This window comes from Musa acuminata, chromosome BXJ3-10 (assembly GCF_036884655.1).
Source record: "Musa acuminata AAA Group cultivar baxijiao chromosome BXJ3-10, Cavendish_Baxijiao_AAA, whole genome shotgun sequence".
NCBI lineage: Eukaryota > Viridiplantae > Streptophyta > Magnoliopsida > Zingiberales > Musaceae > Musa > Musa acuminata.
The window spans coordinates 21,340,228-21,368,194 of NC_088358.1; the positions used below are offsets into that span (position 1 = coordinate 21,340,228).

Sequence of the window (27,967 nt, forward strand, 5' to 3'; positions counted from 1 at the left end):
AAGGTCTTTGCGCCCACTTATGCTTCCTTTATATAATATTTTGAGAATAAAGGTATTTGATTAAGGGATTTAATGCTGAGCTGTGGGTTGCTTATATCAGATTATCTTTAAATTTTTCTGAGTGTGCGGTTGAAACATGATGGATCGGTTATTGATTAAAATATATAATTAATCTATTAAGATCACTGTATGTTTAGATTATTTTCTATGTTGTTTGGATTGAAATATTGAGAATTCTTACGGAGTTGTTAAATCTATTGTGTATCCTATGGGTTGATTTATCATGAATTAGATTATGTGATAATTATGAAATCTAGTTTATTTTGATTATCAAAATCTACATAATTATAACGTTGTACTATTTGTATCGGAGGCGTTACACACACAATCTCCTTCATCGTCTACCAGGCCAATAATGAATTCATAAGCCACTCTGTTTGGTCATTGTGGTGTTGTTGCAGCAACCCTCAACTTCGTTCTCATACCCACAGATGATCATCTTCTTTCTCAGTACATGGCATGGAATGTATTCCATGACCTCGTTTGATGCATTCATATTTTTCCTTCTCATGTAAACGTATTCGGGATCAATATACATATTCGTTCATTGGAAACCAGAAATTAATATGATTTAGCTGGTCTTAGTTACTCTTTGGAACACTTGTAAACCTTTAACTCTATTCCATTGGAAGCATGAAATTAATATGAATCCGCAGCGAAGGTTGGAGGCCATCAGATGTTAAGTTCAAGATATGGAGCGGTAGGAGCACCGCCACCGAGCTAGGAGGATTTACCATCTCATCTGAAACAATTTTTTCTTTATTATTCTTTCTCTACGGAGATCTTTCTGTATTATAAGGATAATACTCCGTTTTGGATGGCCGAAGGCCTTATTGTAAAACGAGGAGGTAGGTAGGTTGATGGAAGATGTAGCCGATGAGTGCTGCGAGCTAGAACTAGTTTGGAGCTACGTCTCATTTGATTATTTATTTATTTTTAATTATTTTGTGTCTCCAACAATGATAGATGCTTTGATGATTAAGAAGAGAACAACGACAACAATAATAATAATATAATTAGATTTAAAAAAATATTAGAATTAAATAGTAAATTGAGGATATTTATATCCATTTGCATTGGATATGTTAAGAATATCAATAGTTATTAAAATGAAACTGTTCGATAGCAAAAGTAAATTGAATATAAATCTTCTACTTTTATTTTATTTTTATTCTATATTTTATTATCACATGAATATTAGATTTGAATTAAATTATACCACCTATTTTAAATACTTGATAGTGGGGGCATAGTTTTTAATAGTGGAGATATCTATTTTAAATAATTAAATTATTGCTCGTCATACAAGTCTCATACTATACTTAAAGAGTACATCCATAGCATGAATTTATTGGTACGATATCAATTTTCTTAGAATTATACTTTTCGAAATATTTTTAGAATGCTCATACTTAAAATTTTTTTTCTAAAACAACTTTCTAGTCTAATGAAAAAAATCATTTAATCTCTTTTTTCGTTAGACCCGCCAATGCCTCCATCGTCCCATCGCCACCGTTGGCCACCCCCCTCTACGGCATACAAGCAGGATTGTCTCTTTCGTTAAGCCCTTATGCTTACCCTCCTCCATTATACATCATTCCCTATCAGTGGATGAATATCGTTATCATAGACCATTAGATTATGACGAGGGCGACAACAAAGACGATGGCCGATGGGTTAGACTAGATGGAGGGGACAGCTGACGAAAGGATAAAATAATCATTTAGAAAAATTCTGTTTCGAATTCTTTTTAAAATAGAAGCGCTGTGAGAAATTAAAAACAAAATAAAGAAGCGTTATGAGAAATTATCATTTAGAAGCTCTGTTTCGAATTCGTTCCTTTCCAATATTTCGCCATCCGTCCTCTGCGCCGAGTCGCTGGTTATACACAGTTGTTTCACAGATTCTTTGAATCGACTCCTTGCAGATTTTTCGAACTCAGCAAACACAGCTGTTCAGCGTGTCCTGCGATCTCTGTTTCCGAGACTTCGCCCCGCAACTCCTCCGTCCACTCCGCTGAGCTGCTGGGTCTCATCTTCATCTAAAACTTGAACAGTTGCACACACTTCCCAGATACCGCGACTTCTACTTCCGAGATTTCGCCATGTGACTCTGCCGTCTTCTCCGTTGAGCTACTCGTCTTATTTGTCTCAGATCTCGGAAGACTAAGAAAGTAGATGATAAGGTAATCTGATTTCTGACGGCTACTGCATGGATCACCTTAGGAAACAATTCCATGTTGTTCCTCGGTCGATTAACTTCTGTCGTTAGGGGCCGGGCCGCTCGTACGATTTCATGACTCGACCAATGACCGGAGATTTCTGGTATCTAATGCAACAAAACATGCACAGTGGAAAGAAACATAGATACTGCTGCATGCGAGTGCGCTCTCATCTTAAAATTATAGCTACCGGTTTGAATGCAGACAGACGAGCGTTCCATTTTTTTTGTTTCGCTTGCCAACGGGAACCGGTGAAGGTTGATATGGCAAAAAATAGTAAACCCCGCCCCCGGCGACTTCCCCCGCACGTGGACAGGCGCGGCGCCCCAGGGAAAGCGACAAGGGCAACAGACTGCGTCCGGACGTTAGCCTCACAGAGCCCGCAGCCCCTTCAGTTGACCCAGCACAGTAGGACGAGACGGAAGTGGGTAGCGGTTGAAGCTCGCCCATACCCTGCGATCCCCCGCTCCCATACGCAACGTCTTCAGCGATATCGGACGCCATCAGAGATACGGCCCCGACCGACGGGATGGCGCAGCCGAGAATGCCGGGTTCCCCTATAAACGTCCTCAAGCCCGAAGGGAAAGGTAAGGCTGAATTCCCCCAAGAAAACCAACCGCCACGGCATCTCTCTAACTTGATCGTCGGAGGGGTCGGGTCGAGCGCACCCGACCATTGTGCAGGTATCAAGCCGAGGTCTCCCGATCGGGACGCGCCGGCGATCCCCGCTTGGGAAGAGTCGCCGCATCGCCCCGAGTCCGAGGCCGCACCCGACCATCCCGGTGGAGACGAGTACCGCCCCAGGGAGATCCCCGCCATTCGGACCCCCGAACGAGCCGAGACGACCTCCCGGGTCACGGCTAAGAAAAAGGGTGTTTACACTAAATAGAAAAAAAGGTGTTTACACTAACATAATGGCGCTAGAAGGAGGGCCGGTCCGAATGTCAAGCGATCCGCAGGCTCACTCCGACGAACCCCCAGCCATCCGGTCGCACACGACCGACGCGACGGAGGAACGCCCCCAACAGGAGGGAATTCGGGACGAGCGCCCCGCCGCGACCTCGGAGCGCTATTGGCGATTATTCAACGATCCGGGCCTATCGCCTCCCGTCGCCAATCCCGGTGGCCCGTCACCCGTGCCACCCGAAGCCCTCTACGACCTCACGCACCAGGTTCGGGCCCTTACGGGAGTAATGCAGACCATCATCCCGCTGGTCTCTCCCCCGGCGTCTTCACACTCAACCCTACCCCCACCGCGGCAACGGCCCGCCGGCGCTCAAAACGCCGCACCGCTCCCCGAGTCTCCCATTTCCCCTCCGCGCCGATCGACCCGACCCGGGAGCCGAGAAGCGGAGGAACCAGCGGCGCACCCGACGCCCGTAGCCCCACTTTCAGGCTCAGCGGAGGAACTGTGGGCCCAGCTACGCCTCGTAGGCCGCCGGCTGGACGAGGTGCAGCGCGAGGTTCGCCGGACCGGGGGAGACCCGGGGGCCGAACAACACCAGGGGTCCCCCTTCATCCCCGAGATTCAAGAGCAGGCCATTCCGCCGCATTTTCGGCTCCCGTCACTAGATGCTTATGAAGGTGCCACCGATCCGGCGGACCACGTGGCTGCTTTCCGCGCCCAAATGGCGCTATACGGGACGTCCGATGCCCTGATGTGCAGGGCGTTCCCGACGACCCTGCGGGGCCCAGCCCGAGCGTGGTACAGCAATCTGAAGACCGCGACCATCGCCTCTTTCGACCAGCTGGCCAGGGATTTCGAGCTTAACTTCCTGGCTCATGCCAAGCCGAAACCATCGGTGGCGATGCTCCTCGGGCTCAACCAGAGGGAGGACGAGCCCCTTTCTCACTTTGTGAACCGCTTCACCACACAAATCCGCGGCCTATCTGATGCTCACCCTTCTTTAATGATGCAGGCATTCATGATGGGCCTGCGCCCTACCCGGTTCTTTTGGTCTCTAGTGGAGCGACCCCCTACTTCGGTACCCGAAATGTTGCAGCGTGCGAACCAGTACATCGCTGCCGAGGCGTGGATGGTCGGCAAGCGTGACGAGCGCAAAAGGGTCAAGCCCGAGCAGTCCCAACAGCAACAGCCCGCCACCTCCCGGCGCAGGGCCGGTGGCCTCAACGATGCGGTGCCTGGGTCCCCTCTTCCGGGCCTTCTCAAAGAACCCTACCCGATGAGGAGTCCGCGCGAGCTCGCGGACCGCTCCAAATACTGCCGTTTCCACCGACAGCCCGGTCACGACACCGAGGAGTGTCGGGAATTAAAAAGGCAAATTGAGGAGCTCATCCGCCGAGGACACCTCGGTTCGTACCTCCAACCAGACAAGGAGCTCTCGCCACGCCCGGAGGGCCCCATCGAGCGACACATAGATGTCATAACCGGCGGGCCGGCGTCCGGAGGGAATTCCGCGGCGGGTGGAAGGGCATACGCCAGGGCCTCCCGGGCTGAGGGCTCCAAACCCGAAAAAGGTCCCGAGGTCACCTTCCCGACCGAGGGATCTGAACTAGCCGAGCATGATGACGCACTGGTGATATCAGCCAGAATCGCCAACGCACAAGTAAGGAGAATCATGGTCGACACTGGAAGCTCGGCCGATATACTTTATTGGGACGCCTTCCAAAAGCTCGGCCTGGTAAAGGAGAACATGAAGCCGGTATGCTCAACACTCACGGGGTTCACCGGCGCCTCGATCTCGTCACTAGGGGTCATCACCCTGCCCCTAACTTTGGGAGCCTTCCCGAAGGCAAAAACGGTGATGACCTCCTTTCTGGTGGTCGACCTCCCCACGGCATACAACGCCATCCTAGGACGGTCGACCCTCAACAAAACCCGAGCCGTCATCTCAACTTACTACCAAACCATCAAGTTCCCGACCCACGATGGGGTCGGGGAAGTGGCAGGGAACTCCTGGGAGTCCAGGCGCTGCTACTTGACCGCTGTGTCGTTAAACAAGAGAGCAAGGATCCAATCCCCGCTGGAAGACCCCCGGGAGGGAAAAAAACCATCCCCCCGCCCCGAGCCGAAGGAATCCACCGTCGACTTACCGCTGGTCGAAGGAAGGCCCGATCAAGCAGTCAAAATCGGGTCGGAACTCCCCGAAAAAGAACGACAGCAGCTCGTCGGCCTTCTGCGAGTCAACGCCGACATCTTCGCTTGGACGCCAGCCGACCTAACAGGAGTCCACCCGGAAGTCGCATTGCACCACCTGAACGTCTCGTCCGACGCCCGGCCGGTGAAACAGAGGCCCAGGCGGCAGGCCCCGGATCGGCAGCTGGCCATCCGAGAAGAAGTAAACCGGCTTCTGGCGGCCGGTTTCATAGAAGAGGCGAGGTACCCACAGTGGCTTTCCAACGTAGTCCTTGTCAAAAAACCTAATGGAAGCTGGTGAATGTGCGTTGACTACACCAGTCTCAACAATGCTTGCCCAAAAGATTGCTACCCCCTGCCAAAGATCGACCAGCTGGTCGACGCCACGGCCGGCCACGCCCGACTCTCGTTTATGGACGCCTTCTCCGGGTACAACCAGATCAGGATGGCACCCGAAGATCAAAAACATACAGCCTTCCTCACCGAGCAAGGAATATACTTTTACAGAGTTATGCCGTTCGGGTTAAAAAACGCCGGGGCAACCTACCAGAGGACGGTGAACAAGATGTTCGCCCACCAGATCGGACGAAACATGGAGGTATATGTCGACGACATGATCGTAAAGAGCCGAACGGCGGAGGCTCATCCCGCCGACCTGGCGGAGACATTCGACACTCTGCGGAGGTTCGGCCTGCGCCTCAACCCCACCAAGTGCGCCTTCGGTGTGACCTCGGGAAAATTCCTCGGATTCATCGTACACGAAAGAGGGATTGACGCCAACCCGGAAAAGATACAGGCCCTCATCGACATGCGGCCTCCACGGACGATCAGAGACCTGCAGCGCCTCAACGGGAGGCTAGTCGCTTTATCGCGCTTCCTCTCCCGATCAGGAGATCGATGCCACTCTTTTTTCCGGGCCCTGAAGGATCCGAAGAACTTCCAATGGACGGCGGAATGCGAGACGGCCTTCGAGCAGATGAAGCTACACCTGGCCAGCCTCCCTCGACTCGCTTCGGTCTCCCCAGGGGAGAAGCTGAGTCTCTACCTTGCCGTCTCTCGGCACTCGGTCAGCTCGGTTCTAGTCAAAGAAATTTCCGGCGACCAACTACCGGTCTACTACGTCAGCCACATGCTGAGCGGGCCAGAGGAACGCTACCCGCCAATCGAAAAGTTGGCGCTGGCGCTCGTCCTGTCGGCGCGGAAACTCCGCCCCTACTTCCAGGCCCACCCAATAGAGGTAATAACCGATCAGCCGCTTCGGCTTATCCTGTCCAAATTCGATGTTGCAGGGCGTCTCCTCAAATGGGCAGTGGAGCTCGGCGAGCACGACATACAATACATACCTCGGACCGCCATCAAAGCCCAAGCCGTGGCAGACTTCATTGCGGAGCTGACGCCGAATACCGGCGAAGAACTCGAGCCACTGCGCGATACCTGGACCCTCCACGTAGATGGCTCGGCCAACGTGAATGGCGCCGGCGCGGGTCTGGTTCTGACGACACCTGACGGCCGCTCGATCGAGCGCTCCTTCCGCTTCGGGTTCAAAGCCACCAACAACGAGGCAGAATACGAGGCTCTCCTGGCGGGGCTCCAGTTGGCACTGGAAATGCAGGTGACCGACATACGCGTCATCACCGACTCGCAGCTGGTGGCTAGGCAGCTCGATGGCGAGTACGAGGCCCGGGACCCGACTATGGCAAAATACCTAGCGCAGGTAAGAAGCCTGGCCGCCAAGTTTGCCCATTTTGAACTGTCGAATGTTCCCAGGAGCGAGAACCAGCGAGCCGACACCCTGGCTAAACTGGCGTCCGGCCCGTCCCCCTGGGCTCGACCCGAGACCGAAGAACTCCCCCGCCGAGCCATAGAGGTCGTCGCTACCGTCGCTCACGGCGCGCCGGCAACTTGGGTACAGGAGATCTTACGCTTCAAGCAGGACGGGACCCTGCCCGACGATACTACTACAGCTCGGCGCTTGCGTCGAACGCAGGCGTGGTACACCGAGGAAGGAGGACGGCTGTACAAACGGTCTTTCTCGCGCCCCCTGTTGCGCTGCCTAGAGCCGAGCGAAGCCAGGACGGTTCTGTCCGACATGCACGAAGGGGCTTGCGGGGAACACATAGGCGAGCGAGCCCTGGCGCACAAGGTACTCCGACAGGGGTACTACTGGCCGACCATGCGCCAGGACGCAAAAGCTCTCGTGCGGCGATGCAGCTCGTGCCAGGAGCATGCCCGTACCACCCGACGACCGGCGGTCCTGTTCACCCCCGTCGACTGTGCCTGGCCATTCGCGCAATGGGGACTGGACATACTCGGGCCTCTCCCGCCCGCCTCCGGCCAGCGGAAGTACATCATCGTGGGAGTGGACTACTTTACCAGATGGGTCGAAGCCGAGCCCCTAGCGACCATCACGGAGTCGCAAGTGAAAAGGTTCGTATGGAGAAACCTCATAACCCGTTTCGGCCTGCCCCAGTCCATCGTCGCCGACAATGGACCGCAGTTCGCCGGCAGGAAATTCCAAGAGTTTTGCGCCAAGCACAAAATTCAACTGAGGTTCAGCTCGGTGGCTTACCCCCAGGCGAATGGGCTAGCTGAAGTAACCAACCGAGCCATCGTCGACGGACTCAAGAGAAGGGTATCCGCTACCCGATCGGCTTGGATCGACGAGCTCCCGAGCGTCCTGTGGGCGCTTCGCACTACCCCCAAGACCCCGACCGGGGAGTCTCCCTATAGCCTCACGTTCGGGACCGAGGCCGTATTACCACCCGAGTTAGCCGTCCCGACTCCGCGGACGGCAGACTATAGCGAAGAAGCCTCGGGCGAAGGGCTGCGATCAAACCTGGACCTGCTCGAGGAAAGACGGGCCGACGCACACCAGAAAGCCCTTTCTTACAAAAGAGCCGTAGCGAGGGTCTACAACCGGAACGTGCGACCCCGGTCGATAAAATTAGAGGACTTGGTCCTGCGCAAAGTCGAGGTCAGCCACCCCACCCAAGTAAGGGGGAAACTGGCCCCAAAGTGGGAGGGACCCTATCGGGTCATCGGAGTATCCCGACCGGGGACATTCAGGCTCGCCACAATGGATGGCGACCCCGTGCCCCGGACTTGGAACATACAGAACCTTAGGAAATATTTCGTCTGAAGAAACAGACAACACGCAAACACAGAAGATCGGAGGAAAAGTTCATCTTATTAAAAAAGGAGGGGATACAGAAGCCAAAACCCATGCACAAAACCCTCGCACCCTCGACCCGACGTACAAAAAACGACCCTCACTCCTCACCCGGAGTCTTCGGGCGGTCGTCAAACGGCACGTCCTCCGGCATATCCACCTCCAGGTCCACGGGGTGAGAGGCGAACGGATCCCTTTCCACCTCGGAGCCGGGAGGGCACGAACCGAAGCGACCCAGGGCGATCCTGTATCCATACTCGTAGGATACTCGCCCCATTCTGGTCAGTCCGAGCTCAAAGTTCTCGGACTTCTTGTAAGCTTCGATCGCCTCCTTGTCCTTCGACGGGCGGAGGCGAACCTCCTCAGCCAACGCCTCGGAAGCAGCGCGGGCTTCAGCCTCGGCCTTCTCCGCCCTCTTGGAGAGACCAAGCGCCTCTGACTTCGACTGGCGGAGCTCGGCCCGATCCAAACGAAGGGACTCCTGGAGCTCCTTGACCGAATCGCCCGACCGCTCGAGCTCTGCTCGTAAACGCGCCACTTCTTCCTCGGAACAGGTCGCGCGTTTTTCCGCAGCCGCCACCGCCTCGGGGCCAGACCCAGCGTGAATCTCCTCTAGCTGGCGACACAACTCGGAGTTGCGCTCGCTGAGGTCCCAGATTATCTGGCCGGCGTCGCGCACTCGGTCCATCAGCGCCGTCGAATAATGGAGGCCCTGCCACAAGAAAATAAGGGTCAGCGCACAGTCACAGGGATACCCGGAGTTAGCAAAATGCTTACCAAACGTCAGGAACCTCCCCGCCTTGCTGAGCATGGTCTCCGAGGGCAGAGTGTACAGGTCCCGAGCCAGGTCAGGGTGGAGCACGCCTCGAAGGAAGGCGGCCGAGGGATCTCCCCCGGCCCATACCCGGTCCCCTCGGGACAGCCCCTTCCATCGGGCGACCAGCGGGTCGGAAGCCTCCCCTGTCGGAAGCTCACCCATCACCGCTGCCCATAGGGGCTCGTCGGCTCCCGCGCGTAGCCCGCACAGATCATCCACCGTGGGCAGGTTCGCCCTTTTCCCGGCCGCCCCCTGGCTAGGCCCTTCAAATCGGGAAGGCCCCTCCTCCCGAGTGGTCCGCTTGGCACCCACGACTATTGGAGGAGCGGTCCCCGCCTTGGTTTTCCCCGGACCCGTCATCCTCGCCTTCTTGGACGGACGTCCCGCAGGGATCTCCAATGGGGCACCCGCCGAACCGGGCACCGGGTCGGCCGGGGAACGCGGGGGGGAAGCAGCGAACTGGCGCGGGGAAGAAGCCGACGAAGAGCGACTACCACGGAGGGACAGGAGCTTCATCCCTGCGAAAAAGACAAGTGAAACCGTCACAAACTGTAGAAACAAATAAAACGTGGAGAACACCCTCTATAAACATACCCCCGAAAGCCGGGCTAAGACCCGCCTCGGCTAGCCACTTCTCGGTCATAGCTCGGATGGCCTGAGAGCCGGGAAGGATTGCCCGAAGCCTCTTCAAATCCCGACACTCCTCGTCGTTCAAATCCGGGACGGTGTTATCTATCACCCTCACCGCCCACCGAACCCCGAAGCCCCAATCCCTCGGCCAGCTGATGTAAAAAAACCGCCCCTTCCACCCTTTATTACTCGAAGGGGCTCCCCCGACGCGAAAGCCAGCCCGGGCCGACACGAAATAGCCCCCCGGCCCCTTGAGAAGGCGGAAACATGAAAGAAAGAGGTTTCGGGTAGGGGTGATGTTAGCATAATAACACTCCCCCAAGAACGCTACCAGGTACCGCCATGAGTTAGGCGTCACCTGGGAAGGCGAAATCCGCCAGAGAGATAGGCAGGAAACAATGAGGGCGTGAAGGGGAAGGCGCAACCCAGCCTCTAGGGCATCTTGGGTCAGCGCAAAACCTCGGGGAATCGGGTCGTACGACCGCTGCCCCGGATTAGGGGCAGCCAGGACGAACTCCTCCGGGATGTAATAACGCTCCCGGAGCTTTTCCAGCGACGACCCGCTCACCACCGAGTCGAGGTCGTGCGGCCACATTAGAGCCTCAAGGGCTCGCGCCGCCTCCTCGTCCGAGGAAGACGGAGGCATGCTCTCCCGGACTCTGTCAAGGGACGAAGGCGAAGAGACAGGTGAGAAGGACATTCCTTACCGGCTTTTGGAACGAACAAGAGAGACGACGAGGGAGCGACTGTGGGATGGTAGCGTGGGAGAGGGGAAGGAGCGATGGCAGAAAGAAACAACGAGGTCCAAGACTCAGCAGCAGAAGTCAAAAACGGACAGGATACGCCATTTATGCAAGGAAAAACCCGCCGGAAGAGACGTCCCTTCGTCTCCCCCTAGCGGCCGACAGCTCATCCGCACACCCGCTCGCATCAGGGAAGACCAACGGACACCCCATCATAAATGCGGACCCAAAGCCGCTGCAAGAAACGACGTGGAAAACGGCCACTACGACTTCTCAACGCCTAAAGAGAACGACGATCGTGTCTCACGTTTCCCGAGACCACCCCCTCGGCGCGGCTAGCCCGCCCGAGACGTGCTCCTCGGCCGCATGTTTCCCGAGACCACCTCCTCGGCGCGGCCAGCCCGCCCGAGACGTGCTCCTCGGCCGCATGTTTCCCGAGACCACCTCCTCGGCGCGGCCAGCCCGCCCGAGACGTGCTCCTCGGCCACATGTTTCCCGAGACCACCTCCTCGGCGCGGCCAGCCCGCCCGAGACGTGCTCCTCGGCCGCATGCCCCCGAGAACACCTCCTCGGCGCGGCTAGCCCGCCCGAGACGTGCTCCTCGGCCGCATGTTTCCCGAGACCACCTCCTCGGCGCGGCCAGCCCGCCCGAGACGTGCTCCTCGGCCACATGTTTCCCGAGACCACCTCCTCGGCACGGCCAGCCCGCCCGAGACGTGCTCCTCGGCCACATGTTGCCCGAGACCACCTCCTCGGCGCGGCCAGCCCGCCCGAGACGTGCTCCTCGGCCACATGCTTCCCGAGACCACTTACTCGGCGCGGCCAGCCCGCCCGAGACGTGCTCCTCGGCCACATGTTTCCCGAGACCACCTCCTTGGCGCGGCCAGCCCGCCCGAGACGTGCTCCTCGGCCACATGTTTCCCGAGACCACCTCCTCGGCGCGGCCAGCCCGCCCGAGACGTGCTCCTCGGCCACATGTTTCCCGAGACCACCTCCTCGGCGCGGCCAACCCGCCCGAGACATGCTCCTCGGCCGCATGCCCCCGAGACCACCTCCTCAGCGCGGCTAGCCCGCCCGAGACGTGCTCCTCGGCCGCATGTTTCCCGAGACCACCTCCTCGGCGCGGCCAGCCCGCCCGAGACGTGCTCCTCGGCCACATGTTCCCGAGACCACCTCCTCGGCGCGGCCAGCCCGCCCGAGACGTGCTCCTCGGCCGCATGCTCCCCGAGACCACCTCCTCGGCGTGGCCAGCCCGCCCGAGACTTGCCCCTCGACCGCATGTCCCCCGAGACCACCTCCTCGGCGCGGCCAGCCCGCCCGAGACGTGCTCCCCGACCGAAGCATCTACGCAGCGCGGCCTGCTCGCCCCGAACATGAGTCCCAGTCGCGACCCACGAAAAGAACCGTCACTTACCGATCAAAAGCCATGCCTCGAATCCCCACCGTCCGATGCCGAGTCATGGCTTCCTTTGGGGGGGGGATATGATATGGCAAAAAATGGTAAACCCCGCCCCCGGTGACTTCCCCCGCACGTGGACAGGCGCGGCGCCCCAGGGAAAGCGACAAGGGCAACAGACTGCGTCCGGACGTTAGCCTCACAGAGCCCGCAGCCCCTTCAGTTGACCCAGCACAGTAGGACGAGACGGAAGTGGGTAGCGGTTGAAGCTCGCCCATACCCTGCGATCCCCCGCTCCCATACGCAACGTCTTCAGCGATATCGGACGCCATCAGAGATACGGCCCCGACCGACGGGATGGCGCAGCCGAGAATGCCGGGTTCCCCTATAAACGTCCTCAAGCCCGAAGGGAAAGGTAAGGCTGAATTCCCCCAAGAAAACCAACCGCCACGGCATCTCTCTAACTTGATCGTCGGAGGGGTCGGGTCGAGCGCACCCGACCATTGTGCAGGTATCAAGCCGAGGTCTCCCGATCGGGACGCGCCGGCGATCCCCGCTTGGGAAGAGTCGCCGCATCGCCCCGAGTCCGAGGCCGCACCCGACCATCCCGGTGGAGACGAGTACCGCCCCAGGGAGATCCCCGCCATTCGGACCCCCGAACGAGCCGAGACGACCTCCCGGGTCACGGCTAAGAAAAAGGGTGTTTACACTAAATAGAAAAAAAGGTGTTTACACTAACAAAGGTAAGACTCCATCCTTGACATTTGTCGTAATTTTGTTTGCAGGCGTGGTTTGTTTTAGCCTGTTTGTTCTACTGATGATGCTGCTCTTGGATACAAATATATTTGTGCTCAAGGAACACTTGGCCGTGCAAACAACACATCAAACTTTCTTTCTGAGTGGTGTGGCCTTTCCTCGGTTGGGGTCAAAGAGATCATGGCAATGATCCTTAATTTCTTTGTTTCAAGATACCTTAAAGTCGTAACAGAGTTTCTGGAGGGAGAGATGTGCAAGGTGCTAGGTGTGAAGAAGGAGATCAAATCCCTGGAAAACTTGGTCAAAATAAGATGTTTGTGATAGAAGATAAGATTTGAAATTCTTCCTCCTAATTCCTATAAATAGGAGAGGGAACATGTTAATAGATTCAAGCTAAAGCTATTTCATTTCTATAATAAAGCTTCTTCAATTATTGTTCTTATCTTCTATTATTTCTATCATGGTATCAGAGCCGCTTGCCTAGAGCAAGCTCTCTTCTCGCTGCCAATTCATCATTGGTGTTGCCACTCTGCGCCAACGTCCGTTCCTTTCCGCTACGGCATCTCTAGTGCTGCTCATCAGCACTGTCCCACCTTTCTTCCTCGTTGTAGCTATTTTCCTTCCTCTTTTGCTACAGCTTCCTCTTCCGCTACAGCTTCCTCCTCTATTGCAGTTTCCTCCTTTGCTATAGTAGCAACACTGCAACAATGCTGTAGATTTCTTCTTTACCGTCGCAGCCGTCGTAATCACAACCACGACCAACGTCGTTGAGAAAAGCGAAGCTTCGCTCTTGCCTTCGACCAGCGACGTTAGTCGCTGAGAAAAGTGAAGCTTCACCCTTTGGCTAGCAACCAACGCCGTTGCATTCCTAAGAGGCTCCGTGGTCAATCCTCATCTTCCTCACCGCGGTAGTCTTCGCTGATCTGTCAACATTCGGCAGACTTAAGGAGAATGAAGGGAACGCCTGTGCCATCGCAGCAACAGCAATCGCAGCAACAGCAGCAGCGATCTACACTTATCTTACTCATGAAGCCTCTCGCTTGTAAACAATTCTTTGCATCGATCCAAGATTGGTATCCTTGTCAGGAGCACCATCTTGCGGGGGCATGATAGAAGATAAGATTTTCCTAACTATATGAGGAAATTTCTCTATTCTGTTGAGGAAAATCCTCTATTCTATTAGAGAAATCCTTCCTCCTAATTCCTATAAATAGGAAAGGGAACATGTTAATAAATTCAAGCTAAAGCTATTTCATTTCTATAATAAAGCTTCTTCAATTATTGTTCTTTATCTTCTATTATTTCTATCAATTTGATCCAAGATGCAGAGCGGAAGAGGCGTGGGAGCGCCGTCATTGACAACTGGGTGAGGATGCTGAAAGATCTCATGTACGATGCCGATGATATCATCGATCTCTGCACGATCGAAGGTGGGAAACTTTGGAAGCTCCGCCGGCATCAGCGTCAGCGGTAAGCTCCCCTCTCAGCTTTGTTTCCTCTAGCTTTAAGTTGACTAAATGCCGTCATGAGATCGCTCCCAAAATCGAAGCACTTAATGCTAGACTGAAAGAAATGGCCGAGTTCAATGCCTTGGTGCCTGAGATAGTGTCGGCATCCCAAGAACCCCAACCTCACAAAACAACTACACGGGAGACATCTCCCTTAGAAGTTGAGGAGGACATTGTAGGGGAACAAATTGAAGCAGCTGCCCACAATCTGATTGATGCCATGCTCCAGAATATTAAGCAAAAGTGTCGTGTTTTTGGGATTGTAGGGATGGGTGGCATCGGAAAGACCACTTTAGCACGTAAAATATACAACGAACAAAGGATCAAGGACAACTTTCCTATCAGTAAATGGTTGTATGTGTCTAAGGATTATTCCGAGATCGAATTACTGAAAGAGCTAGTAAGGTGTGCAGCCGAAGGTGCAGAATCTTTGAAGGGAGAAAGCAGGTCAGAATTGGAACCTAAACTCGCCTCTCTCCTGACCAAAAACTTGTTTTTCGTGTTGGACGACGTTTGGAGTGCAACAGTTTGGAATGATTTCCTCAGGAGACCACTAAGTAAAGGAGTAGGCAACAGCACGATCTTAGTTACCACGAGAAAAGAAAGTGTGTTGATAGGTATCAGACGTAGCTATATCCACCAAGTGGAGAAAATGGATGAAAATAGTGGGTGGATGTTGCTTCGGAAGATAGTATTCGAAGCTGGGGAGGAGGATGACATGCGTAGGTAGGAAAATTGTTAGAAAATGTGATGGACTTCGTCTTTCCATTAAAGCTATTGCAGGGGTTTTAGCTTACAAGAACAGAAGCATAGTGAAGTGGGAAGAAGTCCTTGAGAGCGATGCTTGGAGTATGAACAAGATGGAGGATTAAGTACCGGGGGCTTTGAATTTGAGCTACGAGGATTTACCATCTTACCTGAAACAAATGTTTTATCTATTGCTCCTTATACCCAGAGAGAAGTATTATACATTTCAGACAAATCGTTCGGTTTTGGGTGGCGGAAGGCCTTATCGTAGAACATGGAAATAATAATAGGTTGATGGAAGATGTAGCCGAGGAGTACTATTGGGAATTAGTTTGGAGGAATCTGCTACAGCTGGACCCATTGTCCGCAGACAGTAGTAGTTGCTCTATGCATGATCATTTACGATCCCTTGGTGCATATTTGATGAGAGACGAAGGGATTTCGATTAGACATGGAGGGGAATTAGATACACAAGCAAACACCAAGATTCGTAGGTTCTCATTGTCTAACATGGGGGACAAATTATACTCCCCAAACGAATTATGGAACAGGAGTGTTTGAGAACTCAAGACCAAGATAATTGACGACGATGTGCTGAGAAGGTTATCGCACCTACGAGTGTTGGATCTGAGAGATACATCGATCGATAGAATTCCAAATTGCATCGGGGATCTATTACATCTAAGATACTTAGATTTTCGTAGTACAAAGATGAATGATATACCAAAATCAACAGGGCAGCTTGCAAACCTCCATACTTTGATCGTCTCCCACTACAACCACTTGCACAGGCTTCCCAAGGCTGTCACGAGGCTGCACAGTCTGATGTGTCTTGATGGTTTCGATACTCCGCTGACTCATGTACCCAAGGGAATCTAAAATTTAACAAAGCTTAGCAATCTTTAAGGATTTGTGGTCGGCCTTGATGACCCAATATATGGTCTTTAGGATATTGGATGGTTGAGAGACTATATGTATACGATAACCGATGATAGATAGGTCTAAATGATTGAATTTCCTTGTATCATCTAGGGACTGCGGCGTAGTGGACTAGTACGTACGCAGTCGATGAGTTAAGTGAATTATTATGAAGATAATAATTCACTGAGTCAAAAGGAGTTCTGATAGGTATGACTCACGGCCAGCTTGATATTGGGCCTAGAGGGTCATACACATATGGTAGGTGTTACAATGAGTAGAGATTCGGATATAAGATATCCGCCGGAGCCCCTATCTTATTGGATATCCAATAAGCCTCTGAATTATTGGATCCCATGGATGAGATCAAATAAGAGCCAATAATATATTATTAGATAGAGATATACTAATCTAAGATGCTTGGGTAGTTGGATGGAGATCCAATACCCAATAGGGCAGGATCCATTAGAGTTAAGCTGACGTGAGGCTTCTATAAATAGGAAGGAACCAAAGGTTCATAGGCTAGAGCTATTTTTGGTTACCACCTCCTATTCTCCTCTCCCCTTCTTCTCCTCAGATAGCATGCTTGGAGATTTGAGGAGCATCGTCGTAGCCCTACTGTGTGGATCACCGCTAGAGAGGAGAATGCTTGATCTCCTTTATCCTCTCCTACATATCCATAGAGATTCAGGGATATACGATCTCCATAGATAAAATACATCTATCTCACATATGGTTTTTCATTTTATGAATTTTACGTATCAATCTTCGCATGACGATGAACATCTTTTAGGAAATTTAGGATTTTTATTTTATGTTCTTCCACTGCGCATGTGTTGTCACCCCTAGATTTCCCTATAGTGCTTGACTTAGAATAAGTGCAATAAGCAATTAAAGCAATATCTGCTAGTCATAGGTGCCCAGTAAGCTAATCACGTGAGTGATGACACGTGTGACTTGATACAAAATCTTTTTGCTTATTATATTTTGGCATATATCACTTTATAACTATTGCATATATGTACATATATATTGTGATGTGCTTGGATTTGTGCAATGAGATTCAGATCGTGATGAGATCATGAAAATGAGATCGATTCACCTTTAAACACATATCCTAAATAATCCCAGTCATAGGTTACTCGAGACAAACATCATGATAACCGGACAGACTGGTGTGTTGTATACCCATCCATATGATGGATGCAGCTGGTCTCATAGCTGCTCGTGTAGGGACACTAAGGATATAGTACATGTGCTCATTGGAGAATGAGTTCACTGATTGATCCGCTTATGGAATGCTGGATGGTTGATGATGCCTTAGTGTTAAACAGCGATTCTGTAGTCCTAGTGGTATATCTGGTCCTTAGACTTAAGACACCAAGGATGTCTTGTATGAATGCGCCACTCTTTGATACCAGAGTTATAGGTTTGCCTATCCCAGATCTAGTACAATTGGTCATTGGGAGTGGTAGTCGACCTTACGAGGGCTATTGAGTGTCGATAGAGGATCATTTACTCTCGGCGTCATAAGAGGAATATCCCATGTGTTCTTGCTCAGACAAATCCTTGGCCAGGGTCATTCGGGTTGAGAGAGAAAGAGTTCTCCGGGAAAATCTGATCAGAGCGAGACTCGAGTAGAAACCGTATGGGTCTGACAGCACCATGCTCGATATACGATCTCTGGGATATTAGATGGATGAGGAACTATAGGTACATGGTAACTGAGGACAGACAGGTCCAATGGATTGGATTCCCCTATATCGTCTAGGGACTACTGCGTACTAGCCTAGTACGTCCGTAGTCGATGAGTCGAGTGAATTATTACAGAGATAATAATTCACTGAGTTAGAAGGAGTTCTGACAGGTATGACTCACGGCCAGCTCGATATTGGGCATAGAGGGTCACACACGTATGGTAGGCATTGCAATGAGTAGAGGTTCAGATATGAGATATCCGACGGAGCCCTTGTCTTATTGGATATCCAATAAGCCCTTGAATTATTGGATCCCATGGACGAGATCCAATAAGAGCCCATGAGAGATTATTGGATAGAGATCCACTAATCTAAAAGGCTTGGGTTATTGGATGCAGATCCAATACCCACTAGGGGAGGATCCATTAGGGTTTGACAGGGTACCTCTATAAATAGGAGGGATTCAGAGCCTCATAGGCTAGAGCTTTTGCTTGCCTCTCCTATTCTCCTTCCCCTCTCCACCTCAGAGCAGGCTTGGAGTTTTGAGGAGTGTCATCGTAGACCTGCTGTGTGGATCACCGCTAGAGAGGATGACGCTTGACCTCCTTCACCCTCTCCTAAAGATCTGCAAGGAAACAGGGATATACAATCTCCCTAGGTAACACAATCTACTCTATATGTAGTTTTTCAGTTTCACGGATTTTGCGCACCAATCTTCGCACGACGACGAACATCTCTTTGGGAATCAGGGATTTTGTTTTCTTGTTCTTCCGCTACGCATATGATGTCGCCCCCAAGATTTCCCAACAATATCAATGATAATGAAATGTAAAACAAAAATGCAAATTGAGTTTTATAATGGTTCGGTCGTCGTGACTTTCGTCCACTCCCGATTCCTCCTCCGTCAAGGCTACAAGCATCCACTAACGATCTTCCTTCAATGGGCAAAGATCAACTACCCTCTTACAACTCTTTTCTCCTTTTTATATGTTTATGAGATAACCTTTACAACCCACTCACCCCTCTCTTAAACTGAAATTAACACTTATACAGGAGGCTTACAAAATTACAATAATGTTTTCCCTAATTTTTTTCTCAATTGATGTGTTTACTAAGCAAGGATGAGTGAGATATTTATAGGCCTCAAATAGCTTCAAAAAGTGGAGCTAAAATTTAAATCACTGAGATTCTGGGGTACTGGTGGTACAACCGACAGTACTAGGCGGTATAATCACCAGTACTAGGCGGTACCACCACCTAGTCTAGCAGTACCATCGCTTGACACAGTATGGGAGACTGTGTCTTAGCAGTACCACCGCCTGACACTATTACAGGACATTGAATGGGTCAAATAGTAGGTCTAATTCTACCCTGATTTAGGCTCAATTGGCCCCCTAATTGTGTTTGCATTGTTTTACCCTAATACCAACTCAATTAGACCTACACTAACTTGATCTAGACAAATTATTACAAAGCCCGAATCATATATTGTCTGACATGTCATTGGTTCTTCCGGCTCTTCATCTGATCCTTTAGCGCATCTTCCTCTCCTTCGGTGTATTATCTAATCGGCATGTTGACTCCTGTAACTTCCGATCTCCTTGGCGTAATGTCCGATCCTTCAACCCGATGCCCGAACATATGGCACGAAGTCCTACTAGCACATCGATTGATCCTTCAGCCCGATGTCCAATCTCCTAACATGTTCAACTTCGACCAAACGTCTGATTCCTCTTGCTTCAATCAATTTGCCTCTCCTTGATCGAAGCTAGTCCTACATCACTCAAAACGCAGATTAGATCACAAACTCATCAATTGATTTTATCATCAAAATTCGAGATTCAATAATTTATTATTTGTATTTAATATATATATATATATATATATATATATATTTGTTTAGTTTTATCTTTCTAATTTTTATCGTTTAGAATTTTTTTCATCGCGGGTGCATTGGACCCATCAATCCATATCAATTAGTGGCTATGAATTATTAGTTCGGATGAGTTGTGACATCAACTATCATGCAACTGAATCATTCCATATAAAAGCTAACACTCACATCATCTCGTGTGGGCTGCAAGATGAAGACTTATTTATTATTTATATTTAATATTTTTTAAAAAATAAATGATAAACTAAAGATTCAAATTCATAATCATACGATTAACTATTAAAGTGATATATTCAATAATTTGATTCCAAGTTTTTCAATGTTATATCAAAATGTGGTTGTTTAGCTTTATATTTCACGTGGGTCTCAACACAAAGACTTATTTGTTGTTTGTATTTAATATATATTTTAAAAAATATATTTTTTGTTTAGTTTTATCTTTCTAATTTTTTTCTTTAGAATTTTTTTATATTACAGGTGTATTGGACCCATCAATCCATATCGATCAATGGCTATGAATTATTAGTTCAGATGAGTCGTGACATAAGCTATTATACAATCGAATCACTCGCATATAAAAGCTAACACTCACATCATCTCATGTGGGCCTCAAGATGAAAATTTATTTATTATTTATATTTAATATATTTTTAAAAAGTAAATGATAAAGATAAAATTCAAATTCATAATTTTACAATAAACTATTAAAGTGATATATTCAATAATTTGATTCCAAGTTTTTCAACGTTACATCAAAATGTGGTTGTTTAGCTTTATCTTTCATGTGGGTCTCTTGACTTATTTATTGTTTGTATTTAATATATATATTTAAAAATATATATATTTTTTGTTTAGCTTTATCTTTCTAATTTTTTTTTTAGATTTTTTTTTATATTGTGGGTGTATTAGACCCATCAATCCAATATGTGGTTATGAATTATTAGTTCAGATGTGTTGTGACATCAGCTATCATGCAACCGAATCATTAGCATATAAAAGCTAACACTCACATCATCTCATGTGAGCATCAAGATGAAGACTTATTTATTATTTATATTTAATATATTTTTAAAAAGTAAATGATAAAGATAAGATTCAAATTCATAATTTTACGATAAACTATTAAAATGATATATTCAATAATTTGATTCCAAGTTTTTCAATATTACATCAAAATGTGGTTGTTTAGCTTTATCTTTCATGTGGGTCTCAAGACAAAGACTTATTTGTTGTTTGTATTTAATATATATTTTAAAATATATATTTTTTGTTTAGCTTTATCTTTCTAATTTTTTTTAGATTTTTTTTTATATCGTGGGTGTATTAGACCCATCAATCCAATCTGTGGCTATGAATTATTAATTTAGATGTGTTATGACATCAGTTGTCATGCAACCGAATCATTAGCATATAAAAGCTAACACTCACATCATCTTATGTGAGTCTCAAGACGAAGACTTATTTATTATTTATATTTAATATAGTTTTAAAAAATAAATGATAAAGATAAGATTCAAATTCATAATTTTACGATAAACTATTAAAATGATATATTCAATAATTTGATTCCAAATTTTTCAATGTTACATCAAAATGTGGTTGTTTTGCTTTATCTTTCGTGTGGGTCTCAAGACAAAGACTTATTTGTTTGTTTGTATTTAATATATATTTTAAAAAATATATTTTTTGTTTAGCTTTATCTTTCTAATTTTTTTTATATCGTGGGTGTATTAGACCCATCAATCCAATCTGTGGCTATGAATTATTAATTTAGATGTATTATGACATCAGTTGTCATGCAACCGAATCATTAGCATATAAAAGCTAACACTCACATCATCTTATGTGAGTCTCAAGACGAAGACTTATTTATTATTTATATTTAATATATTTTTAAAAAGTAAATGATAAAGATAAGATTCAAATTCATAATTTTACGATAAACTATTAAAATGATATATTCAATAATTTGATTCCAAGTTTTTCAATGTTACATCAAAATGTGATTGTTTAGCTTTATCTTTTATATGGGTCTCAAGACGAAGACTTATTTGTTGTTTGTATTTAATATATATTTTAAAAAATATATTTTTTGTTTAGTTTTATCTTTCTAATTTTTTTAGAATTTTTTTATATCGTGAGTGTATTAGACCCTTCAATCCAACCTGTGGCTATGAATTATTAGTTTAGATGAGTTGTGACATCAGGTATCATGCAACCGAATCATTCATATATAAAAGCTAACACTCACATCATCTCATGTGGGCCTCGAGACGAAGACTTATTTATTATTTATACAGTTTTAAAAAGGCTACATATCTTGATTTGGCATAAATGACAAAGGCATGTTTATATGAAATAATGTAAGTATCATGCTTAATGATTTTACATTTAAATTATGCTTTATGGTTTATTGATCTTGATGATTTTCATGATGAGATTTACTTTTTCGATTTTAAACCATGATGTATGGTTTTCATACGAAAAAGACAAAGACATGCTTATATGAGTTTTGGCTCGTTTTTGGGCCGTTTTGGCCAGTTTTTGGCTTGTTCTTGTGTTGCGCGGTGACCGTCGTGAGCGGAGAAAAATGTCAGCCATCTCAGCACCCTGGAACCCCCCGGGTGGCACAGGGCTGGATGGGTCTTTCGTATAGCAGGGACGGTGCTGCCTCTCGCTTCGCTCGCTATCCGCCGCTCGCCGCTCGCTTGCGCAGCCAAAAATGGCCAGTTTTGGCTCGTTTTTGGGCCGTTTTGGCCAGTTTTTGGCCTGTTCTTGCGTTGCGCGGTGACCTTAAATAATAAATGATAAAGTTAAGATTCAAATTCATAATCTTACGATAAACTATTAAAGTGATATATTCAATAATTTGATTCCAAGTTTTTCAATATTACATCAAAATATGGTTGTTTAGTTTTATCTTTATGATTCTTTTTTTTAGAACTCTTTTATATCTCGTGTATTGAACCCCTCAATCTATACTATAAATTATTGGTTCGGATGAGTTATGGGATATTTGCTGCTAGTCAATAGTTAATGCTGGAGGCAATTAAATGGCTGCAAACGACACCTTGATGCAGATAAGCCTGCATGTACGGAAGCATAATTAGCTACCGCTTTCTCTTTTAGCTAACTTGCGTATGAAATATGAATTTACAGATAATGTCTCATCTGCTGATTTAGAATTTTAGATACAATGAAATTGATAAAAAAATTTAGACGATATTTAAATCTTATCTAGACCACACCTATAAAAATGTATATATCCCTGATTAACATTCATTTGCTAGGTTGAGAATATAAGTATGTGGGTCATATGCCAATTGGTTTGAACTTCAAAACAGACTATATATATATATATATATATATATACTACACGGTCATAAAATTTACCAATATTGTACTGTTAGTAAAAATTTAGACGTACCATCTAAAAATCAAAAAAATTCAATTTAGCACAATATTGTTGTACAAGATAGCTAATATGAACATTGTTTGGTTCAAAAAATATATGATAGTCATAAAATTTGCTAAAGTTAAAGTTTCATATGATTTCTGAAGCATCGTTTTTTTTTTTACTTGCCATAATATTATGGTATAAGAAAATTCGTATGAACATTGTTTTGTTGAAAAATGTGACGATCATCATATTTGTGAAAAATAGAAGGTTCACGATATTCGATGCATAAATTTTTTAATTAAAATTTTTTACTTTGGACGATATTAGGGAACTAAGAAGTCATATGAATATGGTTTACCAGTCTTGGGACATGAAGCACATTTAATGCTATTAGTCTTATGCAACAATGTTGAATGATCCTTGTATGGTCTCTTTGTCACAAGGCATAAGACACCTGCCCACAAAATGGGTTTAGGAGCAAGGCTCCTCCATCAAAATTATCTACACTCATCCAGATGAACTAGTGTAGATCTAGTCAACAAAAGATTTCTAGTTTCAGTGTGTTGGCATGAAAGAATAGTCAACAAATCTGCTCACTCTAACATGCCCTAAGTATTACTTATGCGTTATATATTCTAATCAAGCCAAGTATTCGATGTACCGGATATGACCTTCTGGTCAAAGAATTTATGTGTTTGTAATGCATCCTAATCAAACAAATAATTAATTACCTCAGGTAGGCGTTGCACGTTGAAAAGAGCCATGATTAATTGGTTTAGAATATTTTGATGATATTATGCTATGATAAACTTATATAAGATTACCCTTCATTAATTTGCATATGAAGTTGTGTGTACTTGAGTATTAAGTATTGTAAATTTTGTATAATTAATATAACTAATAAAATAATCATATAGTATTTTCTGAAAATACATGTTGCATAAATTTCATGCATTTTATTGACTAACATCATATTATATCATTGTGGTTGACAGTTGACTTTTACAAGATAAAATATTATTTATTACTATGATTGTCCTACATACTCAGATAAATTATAATATTATGTTATACCAGTTAGATCTATTGTAATAGCATTTTCTAATAATATGATATTAGATCTATTATAATAGCTATTTAAGTATAGTGACATGGCATGATTGTCCCCCTCGTTGCCCCCTCCACCATAATAATTTGGATGATGAGGAAGAGAAGAGGTGAAAGGTGGAGATGAGAACTATTAATTAAAAATATATCATTGTAGTTGTTTATAATAGGAAGAGAGACCGAGGAGAAAAGGGATAGAATTAGATGAATTCATTGACCCAAACCGATTCGTTAAATTGATTAACTAATTCGAACCAGTTTAATGAACAAGTTCAAAAATTAAAAAAATAATTTGAATAGAAAAATTCAATTGATATATATAAAAAAAAATACATCCGATAATTTTTTAATAGAAAACCACCTTCCGATAAATATCAATTAGTAATGACTTTTCTTAATAAAATATTTTTTTAAAATATCGCTCTTGTTAATTTCAGTAAGATGTCATGTCGAACAAAAGTAAAAAAAAAAGAGACGCATGCTATTTGATTTTAGCAGTGTGTTGCTGGTAGCTAAGACCTACCAGAAATCATATGGAATTAATTAATTAATTAATTCCACATGATTTGAGATTGGACAATGGCAAAATCAAAATAGTAGATATCAAAAGTAATATGTCAAAAGTAATTAGTAGGGTTGAAGTAGTGTGATGGAAGTGATGAGGCAGAAATAACGAGACCTCATAATGGGACGAAAATAAATCGAGATAAATTAATAATATTATAAATATGAATTAATCAATTAGAGGATGTAAAGAAAAAGAGAAAAAAAATAGAGGTGGACATTTATAATTGTCACACGACAAATATGGACCACATTCTAGAATAGATGTCGCACGACCTTTATAATTGCGCCACTTAGCTCTAAATCACTCCTAATCCAAAACCAAATTGGATTCCATGATATGTTTTTTAACTATTTTGATCACAATTTAATATAAAAGTTTTTAAAGACAAAAAGTTACTATCTAAATATTACATAATAACTCACTGATATCTGATAAATTGATAGGGTCTTTGAGAGCGAGAGAGATTTTAATGCTATATTAGTCAATGTGGAACTCGAAGTATATCAATTTAGAAAGTCTTTAATATTTAAATTATCTATCAGGTAATCGTCATATGCTAACAGATCACACAATCACTTATTAGATATTACGAAATGAATTATTAGGTTTGTTAGGATACCATGTTGAACAGTAGTTAAGCCAAGAACAATTCAATGCCATTTAGATGCTCATTAGATATTATGGAGTAGATTATCTGTTATAAATTGTTCAAATTAAGAATTTCTTTTCAAAAGATTTATTTGAGAAAGTGTTTATACACGTTTCAAGCCTAAATATCTTTCCTAAAGTATTCTTGATCTTGTGTTTGTTATTTGTTTTCATAGTGGTTTTTATCCTCTTCTTTGTCGTATATCTTTTTCCCAACAATCTAAAAATGATATCTTGTGAGTTTATACAAATTCATTATGGAGGCTACGAATACCATCAAATTATTGAATCAAGATTTTATTCGTTTGGATCGTTTTGATGGAACGAATTTTACCCGTTGGCAAGACAAGATGAAGTTCATGTTGACTGCTTTGAAGATCTTCTATGTGCTTGATCCAAATCTTCAACCAATTCCTGATCCAATCGACGATGACACCGATGAAATCAAGGCTGAACAAAAGAAAAGAAATGAAGATGAAGTCATGTGTAGAGGACACATTCTCAATGCTTTTTCGGACCGGCTTTATGATCTTTATACGGTGGAACCATATGCAAAAGCAATTTGGAATGCTTTAGAATTCAAATATCATACCGAGGAAGAAGGTACAAAGAAATTTTTAATTTCTAAATATTTTGATTACAAGTTTGTGGATGGCAAGCCAATATTGGCACAAGTACATGAGTTGCAGGTCATTGTTAATCAATTGAAGGCTGAAAAAATTGAACTTCCTGAACCTTTTCAAGTAGGGGCTATAATAGCCAAGTTGCCTTCATCTTGGAAATGGTATAGGAAGAAGATTTTGCATGACTCCAACGATATTACTTTGGAGCAAATTCAAAAACATCTTCGAATCGAGGAGGAATCGAGGATGAGAGATAAGAGTGAGAATTCTTTTTGCAATATAAACACAAATGTTGTGAATCAGCCTAAGAATTCCAACAAAAACAAACAAAACAAGGAGAATTATTTTGGCCCCAAAAGGGATCAAAGAAAATTTAAGAAGTCATAGAGTGGAGGCTGTTTTGTTTGTGGAAAACCTAGTCATTTTGCTAGGGATTGCAGATTTAAAAAAGGCCAGAAACCAAAAGTCAACTCCGTTGAGGGAGATGATAATATAATCGCTACGATGAGCGAAGTGAATGCCATATTTGGCAAGGTTTCTGGTTGGTAGTACGATACTTGTGCTACCGTCCATGTTTGCTATGATAAGGGACTCTTCAAGACTTACAAAGAAGTCACAGAAGGGCAAGAGATTCAAATGGGAAATGAAGTTCGTTCTAAGGTGATTGGCAAGGGAAATGTGGAACTCACTTTCACTTCAGGTAAGAAAGTCACTCTTATTAATGTTCTTCATGTACCGGATATGAGTAGAAATTTAGTGAGTGAGAATCTCCTTAGCAAACTTGGAATTAAATCTGTATTTGAATCCGGGAAGTTAATTCTATCCCGTAATGGAACTTTTGTTGGAAAAGGCTATTCCGCTGAGGAAATGGTCAAATTATCTATTGTTGACAATGATTCTAAAGTTAATAAAGACGTTGCTTCTATTTATATTATTGATTCTTATTCATTATGGCATGATAGATTAGCACATATTGGAATTAGCATGATTAGAAGAATAGTTAAGTGTGGCTTAATAAATTATCATTTTGATGATCTTAATAAATGTGAAATTTGTGTTAAATCAAAGATGATGAAGAAACCCTTCAAAAGTGTTGAAAGATATACTAATTTGTTAGATTTAATACATTCTGATATATGTGAATTAAATTGCATATTAACGAGAGGAGGTAATAGATATTTTATTACTTTTATAGATGATATGTCTAGATTCACATATGTGTACTTATTGAAACATAAAAATGATGCTTTTAATGCTTTTAAGGCATATAAAGCAGAAGTTGAAAATCAATTGGGGAAGAAAATTAAAGCTTTAAGAAGTGATAGAGGAGGAGAATACTTTCCTAATGAATTTAACTTGTTTTGTGAACAACATGGCATAATTCATGAATGTTCAGCACCTAGAACACCTGAGCAAAATAGATTAGCAGAAAGAAAAAATAGAACTTATCTAGAGATGATTAATGCTATGTTGTTGCATGCTAAATTATCTTATAATTTGTGGGGAGAAGCTTTATTGGCTGCATGTCATAGCTTAAATAGAATTCCCTCTAAAAAGAATAAAATCTCTCCATATGAGTTATGGAAAGGAAGACAACCTAACATTGGTTATTTTAAAGTGTGGGGGTGTCTTGCATATTATAAGAATAATGATCCTCAAAGGACAAAATTGGGACCTAGAGGAATCAAATGTGCATTTATAGGCTATGCCTTAAATAGCAAAGCATATAGACTTCTTAATTTAGAGTCTAATATCATAATAGAATCTCGAGATGTGGAGTTCTTTGAACATTTATTGACTTCTAATAATAATGTTCATCCTCCAACTAGTGAAGAGTCACTAGTAAAGAAATCTCAAAAGATTAGTGAGTAACCTAAAATTCTTTTGATTGGACATCAATCAAGTTCACAAGAGGTTGGAGAGCAATCTTACGAATTAAGGAGAAGTACTCATGTACGAAAAGCAAAA

The 27,967-nt window shown here is 45.3% G+C and overlaps 1 protein-coding gene across 1 annotated transcript; it reads left to right on the forward strand.

The window, feature by feature from the left end:
• Positions 1 to 5,790: 5,790 nt before the first annotated feature.
• LOC135651378 (uncharacterized) lies at positions 5,791 to 8,517 on the forward strand. The gene is made up of 2 exons (XM_065171444.1): positions 5,791 to 7,691; positions 7,755 to 8,517. The coding sequence occupies exons 1-2, from the start codon at positions 5,791 to 5,793 to the stop codon at positions 8,515 to 8,517; spliced, it is 2,664 nt and encodes an 887-aa protein (XP_065027516.1).
• Positions 8,518 to 27,967: the final 19,450 nt, after the last annotated feature.

What these genes read in the sequence shown, in the direction of transcription:
- LOC135651378 (XM_065171444.1), top strand. Translation starts at nt 5,791, where the DNA reads ATGGACGCCTTCTCCGGGTACAACCAGATCAGGATGGCACCCGAAGAT. An exon ending in TGGGGACTGGACATACTCGG is followed by an intron (nt 7,692 to 7,754) that starts GCCTCTCCCGCC and finishes CTACTTTACCAG; the next exon opens with ATGGGTCGAAGCCGAGCCCC.